An 11,649-nucleotide genomic window follows, 5' to 3' on the forward strand; every position below is an offset into this window, starting at 1 on the left:
CTCAAATTATTAATGCTGAAGTGACTAGACTTCAGTATCCAGAGGGATTAATCCCTCGGTAGCCTGTGGATAAATTTTAGGCTCACAACTGTGCGTGTACGCCAGTCTATCCATGGTTGGTACTTTGCCAACCATGGCATGTCTAGGATGAGGTCATACGGACTCTCCATGCCTAGCACTGTGAACTTCTCTTCACAAGACAAGTCACGAAAGCTGAAGGCGAGTTCTACCTGAACCCCCCTAGACTTAACGAGCGCGCCGTTCGCTGAAAGAACGGTCGCCTCTTCTCGCTTGCCATCCTGGCAAAGCGACTCAAACATCGCCGGTCTATTTCTTAGAGCCGCGAGTTTCACCAAATTTTGTGATGCACCCGAATCCACTAGGAGGGTCATTAGCTGGTCATAGCCTCTTTATGAGCGCTATAGACCAGCAGGTTTGAGGTCCGAAATTTTGAGACTTCAGGACTAAGCTACCATTTTTTTGATAACTTTGAACTAAGGGTTAGATTCAGAGTCCGCGTTAGTAGGTCATCCCACCCCTAATACGTACTCTCTCTAAAACACTTGCTTTAAAGAGGGTTATTTTAAAACTGTATTTAATTTAATAAGTTTTTCTGTTTCTATCTATTAATACTAACTTAATTTTACACCAATACATAACATGCTATATGTAACGGGGTGTATCGTTACATGAAATTAACACTATTAGGTTGTTAATTAATATAATCTAAAAGATAGATAATATTCGGAGGAAATTACTTTATATAGTAATTTCCTGAATTCTTATCTATAAATAGGTATAGACCATTATGTCCATTTATTCCGCAGACCAATCAGCTGTAGAAGTAATCAAAGAGAGTTACGAGATAAGATAGATAAGAATTCATTTACATGTTTAGTATTAGTTTATAGTTAAGACAACATTTACAAAGATAGATTAACAAGACACTTAACTATATTAATACAGTTTTCATTTTACACTCTTAAGCTAACTTGCCTTAAGAGAAGTCTTCCTCTATACGTCCAGTGTACGTCACCTAACGAGAGGCACCACTCACATCTGAAGCAGTGTGAAGTGGACTTGTACTGAAACAGTACAAGTCGCGGTGCCCCGTTACACTACACGCTTTGTCTGTCTCTCTCTTCGCGCGTCCAGTGCTGAATGGATCGCGGAGAAAGTAGATATAATGGTCTATATCTACGAATGGATAACCTTTTAGAATATTACCATGTCAAGTTATATTCTCCAAATATTCTCTACCTTTAGATAATATATAAACTAACAACCCATAATTGTTAATTTGATGTACCGATACACTCCGTCAAATCGCTTCTCCCTTAAACGACAATCACTCTGACTGTCATTGAATAGAGTGGTCAAGATAAGACCACTAAATTAGAAACGATATTAATTGGTCAGAACCTTTTTTTTTTAATTCTATCGCATAGTTAACAGGTCCATGCGGTATGCGAATAGTGCGGCGCCTTCGCTGCGGCTTATGCAGCCGCGAGCGACGCATTAATGTTCCTCGCGGCAAGCGTTTCGCAACTCTAAATGATGCGGGTCTCGTGTTGGGCTACCACGTGAATGCGACTCCTCTTTGGAGATCGGCTATGAGTGCGACTCGGACGAAATCGCCGACCCAAGGAGAACAGAACTGTCGCCTGGTCATCGTCAGGCGGCTGACTATGAGCCTTCGAACGAGGGGCTCATTCGGGTAGACGTGCTGGTAGGATACGCTACAGCATGTTCGGTTCCGACGATGAGGATGATTCCTCATCGCCAGCACCGTCTCTCGTGCCTTCACTTCTGTACGTGGTGATGACGATGGCGTAAGCCATCGTAATAATAGTTCTTGCGGTGCCCCTGCTTCAGCGGGTACCACTCAGGGGATCGTAGACACTAAAATGTCTCGTCTTGCCCCTGAGAAGAATAGCTTGTCTGGAGATACTACTCCTCACAATAAATATCCCTTATTTATTGCGACAAAGCTCATGGCCTTGATCCCAGCGTGAAGACCGTTCGTGCTGAGGAAGATTTTTATCTCGATGCTTTTTAAGCATCGATGGTATAGTGGTAACAATAAGCGAGACTTTATCTCACTTATGCAAGTCTGGAACGCGTTTATTCGCAATGTCAATGACATTGGACGCGAAGCCTGGCTTAAAAGAAAACGCGATTCGCGTTTAGTTTGAGTAACGATCTCCAACCGGTGAAAGGTATGAATTGCATCGGTTGGCAAGTGAGGCAGGACCTTCATGCCTCACGTGGGGTGATCCCTGTCCGTGTTGTGCTAAGAACACGAAAGAAGCAAAAGAAGATGATTTTTTCTTTTCTTCGCCCTGGGGGAAGGGCTTGCATCTCTATCGAGATACGCGATGCGATTGACGCTTTGCAATCGATTTACTGGCGCCATAAGCGCGTGTTTTCCAATGGATCTTCTAATCAATCGAATTGGTCTCGTCATACTGACGAACGAGGCCCTCAACGTTAAGAACCAGCTGGGAACGAGGCTCCCAGCTGTCATGCGAAGGTGGCTAACCGCGCCAGCGAACCAATTAACTCGTCAGCTGCCCCTTCACATCACGGTGGTTTAGAATACGTTCCACAAGGAAACGTTTACCACCGTGGGAATTATTTAATGGTTGTGTGGTTGTGGTGAAGGAGAGAAAATTAGACCCGACCCGTGTGTCGGATCTAGAGTCGAAGATCGACAAACTCGATCGCTTCCTCCTTGCTTCGGAGGAGGGATTTGATCACGAGCGCGGTAAGCGTCGCTCGTTAGAGCAGACGGTGCAGACTCATCATATTGACGGTTGGAATACCGTTCAAAGAGTGCGTACTCCATGTTGGAGTACGAACGGAATTATCACGCTCTTTGTGATGAGCTGTCGTCAACTCGTCGCGGTTTTGAGGATCTTCGGACCCGACATGAAAATCTCCAGATCTAGCATGAGAATCTGGCTCGTGACCGCATAAATCTTTTAGGGATTCTCACAAAGGGTGGTCAGATCCGTCCTGGGAAGAAACCGCGTACTGATGGTAAGGGCGGAGCCGACCAACGTAAAACGTAGGATGCGAACGCATCCTACGTAGCAATTCTACTGTGTACGCATTGCCTCTGCGATGCAGTATACGGAAAGGTCCAATGAACTTGGGTAGAAGTTTACTGCTACCCACATTAGTGACTACACGCTTAGGTAAGTTTACCGTAGAGAGTTGTACAAGGTTATTAATTTTAAATGAAAGAACATTTGCTCTTCCATGTTTGTCTGCGTCCCGTTTCTGACGGTTCTCTGCGTTAGCAATGGAATCCTGTACGAAATGGATTACTGGTTCTCGAGTCAGCCGACTCTGCTGACTCATTTGTTTTGTCTTTTTCAGTACGCTTTGTGCGCACTGCCATGAGATCTTTCTCATCTTTGATGTCGAAGAAATCAACATCACTCACGTCGTTGTTAACTTCGAGTGATGAGCATGCACCGAATTATTGATGGCGAATTCGACCATCGGTAAAAACTCGCTCCATTTCGGATACGATTGGACGTAAACTCGAAGTATCTCTTCGAGGACGCGATTTACGCGTTCCGTCTGACCATCTGTCTCTGGATGATCAGAAGTTGACATAGCCAGCTGTGTTCCGAGAGATCGGAAAACGGATTGCCAAAACTCCGCCGTAAACCGTGGATCTCTATCCGAGACTAGTTCACGGGGTAAAAAGTGGAGTTTGAATACCGTGTCGATAAAGACGCGGGAACAGCCCGGAGCCGTGATTGACTCTGGTATTGCAGCAAGATATACCATCCTGCTGAATCTGTCTACAAAAACAAGGATTTCAATTTTTTTGTGATCGTCTTTGGGAAATCCGAAGACAAAGTCCATAGATACGGACTGCCAACATTCTGCTGGAAAGGTAGAGGTTGGAGAGGTGCACGGGTTGAAGGGCTAGGCTTCACCCGTTGACATACCTCGCAAGCACGAATGTACTTGCGCACAAACTGATATTGGTGGGCCAGTAAAAGTCGCGACTTACTAAGCTTTTTCTGAAAAACCGAATGCGTTCAAGGCCTCCCTTACGTCTGCGGCCGTCTCGGAATGTGTGCAGTCGATCGTGATGAACCCTGTCGAGGTCGTTAAGGTGCGAATACAATGAGACAGAACGTTAAAGCCAATTGGAATTATCCGTGAACTAGGAATGCAAGGCCTTTATCGAGGCTACACGGCCTGCCTCGCTCGAGGCGTGATGTTTGCCTCTACTTATTTAACGTTATATGACATGGCAAAGTCGCAGCTTGGCCACGGTACGTCCCTTGGATGGTCGATGATTGCGGCTTCGACAGCAGGCATTCCTGCTGCATTTCTGACCACACCGCTGGATCTACTTAAGACGAGATAAGTTTTCTCACGTCCACGATGCCCACTCGTTGGTGCATCGTGTCACTCATACATGATGCGCAAGCGCAAATCATTGGAGTTGGGACGACGACACTTGGAGTGGTCGCCGGCAACGGCTGTGCAATACAATAAGCCGTTGCGTGTTGTGTATCGATCGGATGACGATCGATATTACGCCAGTTAATCTTTAAAAGCTTGATTGGATGGATTCATGATGATCCATTACACGCAGAAGGTCTTTATCTTCTAGTGTAGGCTTTTTTATGTCATCAAACAAGGCTGATGACGGAATACATGAAATGAGAGTTGCAACAGTGGGATTATTTTCACTGTTGGGATGCGCAGTCGGCTCGAAATCGGGTCGGCGTGATAACGCATCAGCGACGACATTAAGTCGTCCTGGTTTATATTTCACGGAGAAATTATACTCCGCGAAGAAGGATAGCCACCTCGTCATTCTTTGCGAGAGGTGTAAGGGGTGCATAATGACGCATGGTCCGTTTATACGATGAACGGTCTATCTCTGAGGAGATAGATCCTAAACTTAGCCAGTGAATATTTCATGGCAAAGAGTTCCTGTCATGCACTGGGTAATTGCGTTCAGCTGGTTGCAGCTGACGCGATTGGTAACAGATGACGCGCTCCGCGCCGTCTGTATCGTATTGCATTACCGCTGGCGTCACAGACCACATGAAATGGTCTGTCTTCGTCTGCAATCGCCAAGATGGGTGATTGCATTAAGCTTTGCTTGATTCCTTCAAAGGAACGCTGACAATCAGATATAATCCATACTCATAAATGGATTCATAATCCAAAGATTTGCTTCCCTTTCAAAGAAATTGTAACTTGAACTTGCATGAATTGAAAAAGCTAATATTTTTAATGCAAATAAACAAAAAACCATTCGTATTTTTTTATTAAAAACCCCCCAATTGGGTCTTATAATTCCACACTCGCGTCTTCCCTTAACGTGCAACTCGTCGTCGACAATTCCATTTGCCGTTCATTTTGCTGCATCTGAAGTCCCGTCGAGTACGATTGCGAGAGTAAATCAACCAATTGATCCCGCAATAAATCCGTCGACTTGGCCATTTCGTGCACGTGTTCTACGTGTCGAAGTCGTCGATCTTCCAGCAATGCGTCCACTTGGTCCGCTAATTGTCCCACTGCCGTCCGCTCAAAAGGCGTGACCGTCCGCCGTGGCGTCGAATCCGCAACAATCAATGCACCAAGCACACTTCCATCACGAGCGCGACACGGCACGGCCATAAAGAAACGTAATCGTGGTGCTTCCATCACCAACACGTGCGTGGAGAGCTCGGGATCAAGTGTTGCATCAAAAATCACGACACTCTCCATACGCGGTGCCTGTAAACGCTCCATTAAACGTGCCAAGACCGAATTAGGGCGCAACACTTCCGTAACTTGGGACACAACGCCTGCACTTGCTTTAATATACTCGCGTCGGGCATCTAGAAAGCTCAAAGATGCAAAGCTACAGTGGCAAAGCTCTGCAGCTTGTTTCACCACAAGGTCATAAATGAATTCATTTCCCGAATCAAAAATCGCGTACGCTTTTAAGCGGATCGTCCGCTCCTCGTCCACTCGTCGCGAACTGTGGGTATCAATTTCCAGTTCCACGTCCGCTTCCTGGAACGCCACGTCATCGAGTTGATAGTCCAATCCAACGTTGGAATCATGAAATTCCATGCCATCGTCAATGTCTAGAGCGTCTTCGTTCCCAATTGAATCGACACTTGGACGGGGGGACGCATCCAAGTCGTCAAAATCCAATTCCGTGTATCGGAGTGGCAACTCTTGAAATGCAAACTCCGAGTCGTGAAAATCCATAAACGACAAGTCGGAGAACCGTTTGAAACACTCGGGACTTGACGGAGTGGCGTGGGAAGGCGACGATGGACACGACGAGCTCGAGGACGCCACGTCGAAAGCTTCGAGTTCGTCGTCGCTTTGAGAGCTGCTCGCGGTCGTTGCTGTACTGGGTTTTAAGTAAAAACTTCCAGGAAGACTCGAACCACTAATACTTAGTGTTTTATAGCTTCCACTCTTGCCCAAGCCTTGTGAGAGACTTCCCGCACGAGTGGAGATGGGCGTCCGCTCCGAAACGACGAGTGGGCGGACGTCCGCCGGGTCCGCCAGCCGGTCCGGGCGGACGGTCCCCTCGTCGTCCTCTTCAGGATGCTTGCTCAAGTCACTCCCGAGACGCCGACGCAATGTATGAAGACTTTGATGACTCGTACGCGTGGAAGGGACTTCGAGATCGTATCGATGGTCGCATTTGAGGCAAATGCGGAAGGGATTTTTACCTGTTTTTCCAAGGCGGATCTGGTGGACGCTCGAACACTTGGAACATACAACGTCCCCACAGAGTCGGCAATGGTGTTTTCGTCGGGCCATGCTAAACTTTAACGTACACAAGCCACAACTCTTGCGGGCTTTGACCCAATGTGTGGAGGTTAAATACGGCGACTCCTGAAGCCGCACAACGACAAGGGCCGTGGTTAACGTTTGGTACGCCATTAAATACGACAACATGTTCATCCGCCGAGTGGACGTCACACCGTGGACGTCGTAACAACTGAGTTTAATCAAAACTTCCAAGCGTTTGTCGTCGGGATTTGAACAAGCCACGGGGTAGACGACAATGCCCGAGAATTGAATCAAGGCACGCGCTGTTAATGCCAATGGCGCTGTAGGCGAGACGGACGTAACAATAGGCTGGCAATACCGCGTCACGGCGGGGTCCACGATCGAGTGGATCGAAATGATTCCGACGCGCGGATCGTCCACATCTTGGGCGGATTGGTGGACCATCGGTCCACGAAGCTGAGCCGGGCGGATCGTCGCGTACTCTCCGAGACACATGGTGAGTCCGACTTCGTCCACACTCTCGGACGCGTGGACGCCTTTGTGGGGACGCCGACGCGCGGCTTGACGGTCCCGATGGCGGTTTTTGCCTCCAAATTTCAATGAATTTGAGGCGGCACTTGCACTTAAAGACGAACTGGAGTTGCTCCGTGGTGGACGTCCACGAATGGCCACGTACTTGACGGCGTATTGCTCCGCGATGGAGGGGGACGAGCTCCGCTCCTTGGTGGATCCACTCAAGTCGCCGAAACTCGTAAAGAGGTCCGCGAGCTCCACGCGGTCCTCAAACAACGCCGCTTGGACGTTCTGAAACGTGTCTTTCTTAATCGATGCCATGAGACGCATGAAATCGTCCAAGGACGCGCGGACGCGCGTGGTTGCTAGCATGGTGTGCATGTGGTGTGCGAGCTGAGACGGGTCAGCGGGCGTCATGCTGGACACGCGGTCCATGGCGTCCGCTCGGAGTTCGTACACATTAAGCGGACCACGGGCCGTGACGAATTGCCACTTGTCTGCGTCCGCCACGGCGTCCACAAGCAGGGCCGCCGCATTCGCTCGTGCTTCCTGAAGCAGTGCGTGTTGTTGCTGGTCATTAAACTGGACGTACGTCACGGGCATGTCGTTCTCAAGGCTCTTGCACGTGCTACTGCTAGCCCAGTGCGACGTCTCGTGCGTCTCGTCGGGGGACGACATGGTGGATGGCGTGTCGCTCGGACGCGACGGAGTGGACGGCGCCTTGGGCTGGCGAAGGCGGTATAATGAACCGTAGCTAACCATGGCGGATGGGTGTATCCACTTCGTGGACGGCACGGGGTGTGACGTCTCTGTTGAGTGCAGGAGTGTTCGATAGAGAAAGCGGCTTCCTTGCGCAGTGGCGCAATGTCCTTCGAGTCAGAATCTGAGAGAGGAGCTTCTATGGACATTGGGTTTTCGTATTGCGGGAAAGGCTTGAGGGGGGGGGGCTGTTGCAAACGGTCTCGGGAATCCTCTCAGACTTTATACGAACACTTTGGATTTGACCCAATTTGTTTCGAAATGAGTTCGTTTTGTGGCCGTTTGCGAGGCTTTAGAAAGAGCCGGTGCTGAAGAGGGGCCATTGTCGCTTTGTTGTTGCCAGTGACAGATCCATTGAGGTGATACGAACAGTACCGACTTGATTGAAACGCAACTCGTTCGAGCCACTACGCTTGTCTGGACCGACACGACTGGGCTGATCCACACATTCTGCGAAGAAATCACCAATTAAAAGGTCGCCGTCACTGGATCTTCCAAAAAAACCATTTTTTTGCTATAGAAACAACAATGGGCAAATTCGGACAAATTGCAAACAGTCCCATTTCGCCATAGAAGAGGATAAATTGAGGCACATAGACATATCTATAAATATTTCCATAAATATAGAACACAAATACGCGACTCGTCAGAAACCACCAAAAAACTACAAAGAGTTCAGTCCGTGATCGCAGCCTCGTCATGTCAAGAACCAAAGGTTTGCTTATAACCGAGCTATGAATTTCCTTGCGGTCTTCTGACACACTGAATTTTGCGTGTCGTTAAGATTGTGGACTAAAACGAGGAAGGAAGATTCCCTAATTTTGCGAAATGAAAACAAAATGATGTAAAAGTTAATATTCCATTTTTGTTTAAATAATATTCTTAAGACTTGCCTTTCCACCCCGATTGGTGTTCAATTCAAGGTAAATGTTCCGCCAATATCGTGCGTCGTCAAGATGTTTACGTCTGAAATTATTGCATGCTTTTATAGCCAACAATAAATTGCATACAAGAATGTGTGGTTCGTGGCTAAAAAGGAGAGACTACAAGCAGCGATGGCTGGACAGAAGGTCATCTTCCGATCAGGTTCCAGCATCGAACGCCTGAGGCTGTCATTCTCATTGAATATGACGTCTTTTATCATAATTGACGATTATAGATTCACCCTGTGGCCGACAGTAATAAGGTTTGTTGTCGACTTTAGCGAGAAGTCGTCAATTCACCGACTATCGCTTTCACAAGTCGACCGAGGGACCGAAGATCATCGCTTTTATTTATATACTGAGTTTGCCAGCTACTTCCTGCAGCTTAAGATATTATTTAAAAAATATGAATGGATCTCTTTAAGTAGCAAAGCCATCGTCATGGCACACACATAGGTGCTCATAAAAAGGTTGTAACGCGGTGCATCAGTAAGGGAAGCTTTGTATAGTATCGCCATCCAAAGCATTGAGAGTCTTAAGTATTGTCATGACTTTAAAGGATCGTGTGAATTCTTGTCGGAGCAGTAAATCAAATCGTGCGCACTGCGGTGAACAGATTGCCTGCCAGTGGGCGTGCAGAGCTGTATCAAGATATGGCTTTAATGATATAAAATTAAGAGGCCTGCTAAATAAAAAAAAGGTAGTAAGGTTGAGAGAGCGTCTAGCTCACAGAATTACTCCTTGTACTACTCTGACTAATGGGCTGGGTCTGATCTGCTTCATTTAATGTAGCTTGCTGGCTATTTAGAACGAAGCTGTACAATAATTGTCGGCTGTCAGCGGCGTTTTGAGGTGCGTTTAGTGCAAAAAAGAAATAATTTGTGAATGGCAAGTACATGTTCGCCATCCGGTGGCTCTGAGTCTGGACCATATTCTGGTCTTGTATGCTCGGCCTGTATAACGTATGACGACGACGAACTTCATTTCGATGCCCATTTCAAATCAACATCACAATTCCATCGATTATTAAAATTTATCTCAGTTTGGGCATCACGACGCGACAATATCATGTCTGACAACGTTTAACCGGCTACACGATGTGGAAATACATAGTTCATTATGCAACTTTGCAAATCCTAATGGCACTCTGCTATTTCTGCGGCAAAAAATTCCTATCCTTATATGAAAGCCGTCGTCAAACCGCGTGCTTGAAGAGCTTAATTGTAAAAGTGAACAGATTTTCATCAAAATTGTAACGGGCTAAATTTGCCCTAATGTCAGTCCCCGTTAAGTACACTTGGTGTACTTAATGGGATGGTCCATTACTGAATAATATTAATTAGGCCGGTGCAATCACATTAAAGGGATGACGCCCAGCGTCATCCGTTACGCGAGGTATCTAGAAAGATACGCTCGCAATACATATTAAGTGTTATCTATAGAGATGACATTTTAATTGGTAAAAAAAGTTTTTTATACTTAATACGATTAAAATAAATCATCTACTTCCTGCTTGATAAGTGCGCACGAAGAGCCGGATAACCGCTCCCGTGTGACGACTCTTAATCACGGTACTTAGTGTGTTAGGTGAGGTCGCTAACACGCCCACCACAACTACCTCACTGCACGCAAGAGAAGCAGGTTAAACCGCTTCTTCGCTGTGCTAGGGTGTGTGTCTAAGTAGAGCGTGGCCGCATTACAACGTGCCCGCCTACACTTGGTAGCACTTGAAATTTGCGTGTGTACGTGAGGATGAGCCTCAATAATAATTGGGCTCATTTACCCCACCTCTCCGAACATCATCGAGAGGTGGCAGGGCTTATGGCGCAAGGACTTCGTGAACAAGCCCTGGCCAGGCTCCTGGGTAGTCCTTCGGAGCAACATATTGCTCAGTTGGAGCAGTTTGAGGCATTCGTGCTCGGACAGCGGAGGGCCGGGTCCGAGGCACAGGGCGATGTTGCGGCGGAGTCCGTCATTCAGACTCAAAATGAGCTGAGGCATGAGCAGAATCGGAGCGAGGCTCTCAACAGGACTGTTGAGATGCTCTCTGCCCGGCCGCATCAGCCGAGGCCCATTCGGATGGACCCGCCCAAGTTCGATGGAACTGCGGCGCACACGATTGTCCACTGGCTTTTAGCCGTGGAGCAATGTGGTGTCGCCCAGCTCATCGAGGACGACAGCCGGATGGTGTCGTACGCTATGTCGCATCTGCGCGGTAAGGCCTCAGAGTGGGCTTACTCGGCGCTTATGGCGGACAGAAAAGCGTTCCCCTCATGGGCGATCTTTAAGGATAAGATTCGCGCCATGTACCAGCCGCCGAACAACGAAGTGTTGCTTCAGGCGCGCTTCTTTGGGGCGCGACAGGCGAAGCGATCTCTGCAAGAGTATGTGCAAGAGATGCGCTCGCTGTCCGCATCCATAACCGTAGGTCCGATTCCGGAGCACATTAAGGTGCCCACGTTTATGAACGGACTACGGCATGGCCCATCGCGACAGGCCCTTTTCAGAAAGGTGCCGTCGACGATGGAAGAGGCAATCCAAATTGCCTTAGTTGAGGAGCAATCCTACAACAGTGCCTCGGCGACAGCTTGGTATAAGCCGTCGGCCGAGAGGACAGATGCCACTCCTATGGAGTTGGGCAATGCAGACGTGGTCTGTTTTAAATGCG

At 47.8% G+C, this 11,649-nt stretch overlaps 1 protein-coding gene across 1 annotated transcript; it reads right to left on the reverse strand.

Moving 5' to 3' along the window:
- Positions 1-5,334: 5,334 nt before the first annotated feature.
- Positions 5,335-8,061, reverse strand: CCR75_003649 (uncharacterized protein; the record flags this gene model as incomplete). Its single annotated transcript, XM_067961743.1, has 1 exon — positions 5,335-8,061. The coding sequence occupies one exon, from the start codon at positions 8,059-8,061 to the stop codon at positions 5,335-5,337; it is 2,727 nt and encodes a 908-aa protein (XP_067823259.1).
- Positions 8,062-11,649: the final 3,588 nt, after the last annotated feature.

The sequence above is a fragment of the Bremia lactucae genome, linkage group LG8 (assembly GCF_004359215.1).
Source record: "Bremia lactucae strain SF5 linkage group LG8, whole genome shotgun sequence".
NCBI lineage: Eukaryota > Oomycota > Peronosporomycetes > Peronosporales > Peronosporaceae > Bremia > Bremia lactucae.